Source organism: Neoarius graeffei, chromosome 18 (genome assembly GCF_027579695.1).
Source record: "Neoarius graeffei isolate fNeoGra1 chromosome 18, fNeoGra1.pri, whole genome shotgun sequence".
NCBI lineage: Eukaryota > Metazoa > Chordata > Actinopteri > Siluriformes > Ariidae > Neoarius > Neoarius graeffei.
Window position 1 is genome coordinate 6866900 of NC_083586.1, and position 5081 is coordinate 6871980.

Here is a 5081-nt window from a genome sequence, read left to right on the forward strand (position 1 = left end):
AAAGGCTGCACTGTGTGGGGAGCCACTTCTACACTCCCCTGACTTTTCTCTCCCCTTTGTGTTGCAGACCGATGCGTCGGACAGAGGGCTGGGGGCGGTTTTGTCCCAGGAGGTGGAGGGGGAGGACCGCCCCATCCTGTATATAAGCAGGAAGCTGTCGGTGCATGAGGGGCGCTACAGCACCATAGAGAAAGAGTGTCTGGCCATCAAGTGGGTGGTCCTTGCCCTCCGGTACTACCTGCTGGGGTGCCCTTTCACCCTCTGTTCGGACCATGCACCCCTCCAGTCGCTCCACCGCATGAAAGATGCCAACGCGCGGATCACCCGTTGGTATCTGGCACTCCAACCCTTTAATTTCAAGGTGGTCCACAGGCCGGGGGCGCAGATGGTCGTGGCGGACTTCCTCTCCCTCCAAGGGGGGGGGGAGTCAGCTGCAGGCCGGACGGCCGCCCGGCCTGAGTCGGGCGGTGGGGGTATGTGGCAGCGGGGGCATGGTCAAGCGCTGGTCTGTGACAGGAGGGTGGAGCCAGGGAAGGTAAGTGGCAGAATCACTACACCTGAGAGCAATTAACCTGTGTTTGTGTCTTCCCAGTGACCGCGCCCTACTTAAGGAGGGAGAGCGAGAGCAGAGGAGCTTTGCTGAACCAGACGCTGTGTGTGTGTCTGAAAAGTGCACATAATTGTTATGCTGAAAAGCATGGTAATAAAACGTGTTGTCAAACCTGATCTCTGTCCTGCCGTCCTCTGTGCTCCACCCACGAACACTGAACCGTTACATATCTATTTTTGTTACAATTTCAATATTTTTCATATAGAAAGTTTGTTTTTTTCTATTAAAATGTTCTTGTGTGATAACTAGTTCTTGTGTTATATTTATTGTAGTTGTATCTATTTTGTATCTCAGACTTAAATATTTTTGTAAAACAAGTGTTTTTCTATAAAATATTCTTGCGTTCTTGATAACTATGTTCTTGAGTGGGTTCTTTTTTGTTTTATACAGAAAAGCCATTCTGCATGGACATTCATTGAAGCCCTCATTGTTTTTTAATGGTTATTTATGAGCATTTAGGGGTTAAAATAATGTAAGTCTAGGTTGCTTTACATAAAAGGTATGTCCAGAAATATTGATGTCAATGTCGAAGCAGAGGGATCTGGCTTCTTTAGACACTGTCTTCTTAAAACTGAATAAATATTTAAAAAGAGCCAAATGAGCCAGTCTTTTGAACGGCTCTTTTCAAAGAACGGATCACAAAGATGCGGATCCCATCAAAGAGCCATAAATCCCATCTCTAATCTGCGCTCCGATATCGCACGGGTCATCCAGGTACGCTAGCATTGTCTCTAGAGGAAATGTCGGTGGAGAGGTGGTGTGTTAGAACCTGCGTCTGTCCTAGTTCAGATGCGTCGACATAAGAGCGCTCTGGAGCAGGGTTAAAACAAACCACACGAGTTAAATCAATCTGGTTTATTCAAGCACTGCTCAGTGATACACAGAAAGAGCAGGGTTTATATACATCAGAAGCTTGCGTGACAAGATAAGTAAGGGGCTCGGGGGCACAAGGTGAACTCGCCAGATAAGGAGTCGTTTTTATTATACATGAAAGAGCAGACCATACACCCCCTAGAACAGGAGGAACCAGGAATGTGGTTTCAGCGAAACTAGAAGGTACAGAGAAAATAAAAGAGTATGTTCTCGCGATTATGCACGTTTACCAGGGTGTGAAAGGGTCATAAAGCTCAGGACAGCTATGCACGAGAACACACACAATCTTACAATCCCCTCTTTTATACTTTGTTTACAGAGTATAACTACAGTTTAGACTCCAACGTATTGACAGACATAACATGATTCATTAGTATGTTGTTTAGCAGTCCAGTTGGCAAATCGCCAAAAAACGTTGTCCTCGTGGCTGGCTTGAGCGGGATTCCCTGCTCCAAGCGCTAAGACCAATACCAGAAGGAAAGTCATACTGGTCACTGACTTTGTTCTTTCTGTGTCCACAGGATGTAGATAGTTGAAGGTAGCCCAGGCTCACGTGTCTTCCAGATTCCTCAGTTCAGAAGTCTGCGGGACGCACCGACCATCCCCTCTTTGTAGATCAGCCGAAACCGGATCACTCCGGATGCTGGAAAGGGGATCCCTGAAAAGGCCGTCAGCTATTGTCACAGCAACTTTCTGAAACACAAAAACCTGTTAAGCATCAACAATATAGATTTCTATTACATTGGAGCCTTCTTTATTCGACTGGCATGAATCCACTGTGGAAAAAGGTCAGTTAGTACAGCCGTTCGAGTTACAGCGAGCACATCCGTGGGTTCACTGTAGGGTGGTTCCTCTAGAGGAGTACCTAATTTAGCGAATTTTTTCACCAAAACCTTATCCCCAACCTCGAAGGGATGAGTGGGTGCCTCAGGAATGGGAGGCTTTTTGGAGTTTAGTCTCGTCCAGTACTCATCCAACACCCGCATGAGACCCACGGCGTACTCACTGAGATGTACATCAAGATCACTCGTTCCTATAGCCTGCATACCTCTGCGCCAGGGTGTAGGAAAAGGCCGGCCCATCACGAGCTCGTACGGAGACAGGTTGTCGAGGGCCACTTGAGCGGTCATTCGCATGTCAGCGAGAACTAAAGGCAAAACTTGTACCCAATTTTTAGTACCAGCTTCTTGCATGGCTTTACGCAGCTTACCCTTGATTGTTCTGTTTGCGCGCTCCACAATGCCGGAGGACTGCGGATGGTACGGGATGTGGAAACGCCAATGGATCTTTAAGTCTTTACACAGTTCTTGTGTCACCTTAGAGGTGAACGGCGTCCCTTTGTCAGAGTCTATCCCTACCGGGAGGCCATAACGCGGAATGATTTCTTGCGTCAACTTGTTTACTGCCGTGCGAGCGTCTTCTTTCCCACAGGGGAAAGCCTCCACCCATCGTGAAAATTTGTCGACCATGACCAAGAGATACTTAAAGGGGCCCTGTTTTGGCATGTGAGTAAAGTCAATCTGCCATTCCTGGAACGGCGTGTCAGGTATGGGAAGGTGCTGATGTACCGCGCCTGGTTTAGATGGATTATTCTGGGCGCACGTTAAACATCTGTCTAGAATGTGATGTACATCGGTGTGTATTTTGTCGATGCAAAATATTTTGGATAGATCCTCCACTACCCCTCTTCGGCCGCGGTGAGTGGGACCATGAAACTCGCGGACGAGAAAGGGAGTACAGTGACGAGGTAAACAAAGACGGCCCTGAGCATCGATCCGAACGCCGTCAGACGGCTGCGCGCCGCATGAGTCCCAGAAATGGTTGTCTGAGGCCGAAGCGGAGGCCTGGAGGGAGATCAAGTCAATGTCCGGAAGAACGGCACTAATCATACGGCTGGATGAGACCAGGGAGAGAGTAAGCGAAGGCGGAAAAACACCGGAGGCAGCCGCGGCTTTGGCAATGCGATCGGCGAGAGAGTTTCCCCTGATCTCAAAAGAGTCCCCAATACAATGAGCACGAGTCTTAACAATGGCTAAAGAGCGCGGGAGAAGACACGCTGTAATAAGATCAGTAACAAGCGAAGAATGAGAAATGGGCTTACCGTCTGCAGTGGTGAACCCACGCGAAGCCCAAATCCGACCAAAGTCATGAGCAACGCCGAAAGCGTAGCGTGAATCAGTGTAGATAGTGACGTCGGTGTCCTGAGCAATAACACATGCACGGGTTAGAGCGTATAGTTCGGCAGCCTGAGCCGAGGAGAAAGGAAGAGAAAAAGCTTCAACAGTTTCATCAGGAAGGCGGCACACAGAATAACCACACACAAAGACGCCGTCAGAGGGGCGTGAACACGAGCCATCCACGAACAGCGAATCACCTGAAAGTAAGGGGGTGGAACGTAAGTCGGGGCGGATACTTGTCTCAAAAAGAATGCTAGAAATGCAGTCGTGTGTTTCAGAAGGAAGAAAATCATCCTGTGAATTGAGGAGGCGCTGAAGTGCGTGCGCGAGAGAATCAAAGGAGGAGGAGGGCTTAACAGTAAGGTTCTCGGTGGCCAAAAGAATAGACTCGTATCCAGAGCGACGCTGAGCAGATAAATGCTGGGTACTGAGGTTCTTTAAAACGTGCACTACATCATGTGAGGTGTGGAGAACGAGCGGGTGAGACAAAACCAGCCGTTCAGCGTCCGTGACCATGACAGCACATGCAGCCACCGCCCTGAGGCAAGCAGGGAGACCCTGTGCCACAGAATCGAGAGTTTTAGAGAGGAACGCACAAGGCCGCATACCCCCCCCGTGCTCCTGCGCCAAAACCCCAGACGCAGTTCCCTGCTGGTTGCACACATATAAATGAAACGGCAAACGGTAATTCGGAAGTCCGAGAGCAGGGGCCGAGCATAAAGCCTGTTTCAAGGCCCTGAAGGCCGTCAGCATCTCATCAGACCACACCAGGGGCTGAGTCAAAGGGTCCGAGTGCAGAATTGCAGAGCGCAGACACTTGTCATAGGTGGAACAGTCAGGAATCCACTGGCGGCAGTAATTGATAAGTCCCAGGAAAGCCATGAGGGCGTGTTTTGTGGCGGGCACCTGAGTGTCTAGGATGACCTGCACACGCTCGGGGCTGAGCCTGCGGGAGCCCTGGGAGAGATCGTGACCCAGATATCGAACAGTGGGGAGGCAGAACTGAAGCTTAGTTCGTGAGACCTTGAAACCTTCTTGCGCCAGAAGAGAGAGGAGAGCGAGTGTGGCTTTAGCGCAAAGGTCCTCGTCCTCCGCCGTTACCAGAAGATCATCCGCGTATTGGAGCACGGAGGAGCCCGAGGGGAGGCACAAATCGGCCAAGGCGTCCCTAACTACAGCTGTAAAAACCGCAGGAGAATCAACATACCCTTGGGGTAACCTAGTCCAGGTGTACTGCTTTCCCCTGTGCGTAAAAGCGAACAGGGGCTGCGTGTCGTGGCCCACAGGGACGCTGAAAAAGGCAGAACAGAGATCAATTACAGAGAAAAACGCATGTTCACACGGAATCGAGGCCATAAGAGAGGGAACGTCTGGAACTAATGGGGCGACTGGGATAATTAACTCATTAATCTTACGCAAAT

The 5081-nt window shown here is 49.9% G+C and overlaps 1 protein-coding gene across 1 annotated transcript; it reads right to left on the minus strand.

Annotated features, from left to right (window-relative positions):
* Positions 1-1568: 1568 nt before the first annotated feature.
* On the minus strand, positions 1569-4824 carry LOC132865936 (protein NYNRIN-like). Its single transcript, XM_060898431.1, has 2 exons — positions 3585-4824; positions 1569-2141 (listed from the first exon to the last, which is right to left on the minus strand). Exons 1-2 carry the CDS (start codon positions 4540-4542, stop codon positions 2053-2055), a joined length of 1047 nt encoding a protein of 348 aa, XP_060754414.1. The 5' UTR covers positions 4543-4824; the 3' UTR covers positions 1569-2052.
* Positions 4825-5081: the final 257 nt, after the last annotated feature.

Bases quoted from the DNA above. Each gene is read 5' to 3' on its own strand.
- LOC132865936 (XM_060898431.1), bottom strand. From the start codon at position 4,542: ATGGCTTTCCTGGGACTTATCAATTACTGCCGCCAGTGGATTCCTGAC. The intron at 2,142-3,584 runs GTAAGCCCATTT...CGGCCTTTTCAG, and splicing joins TGGGTTCACCACTGCAGACG to GGATCCCCTTTCCAGCATCC.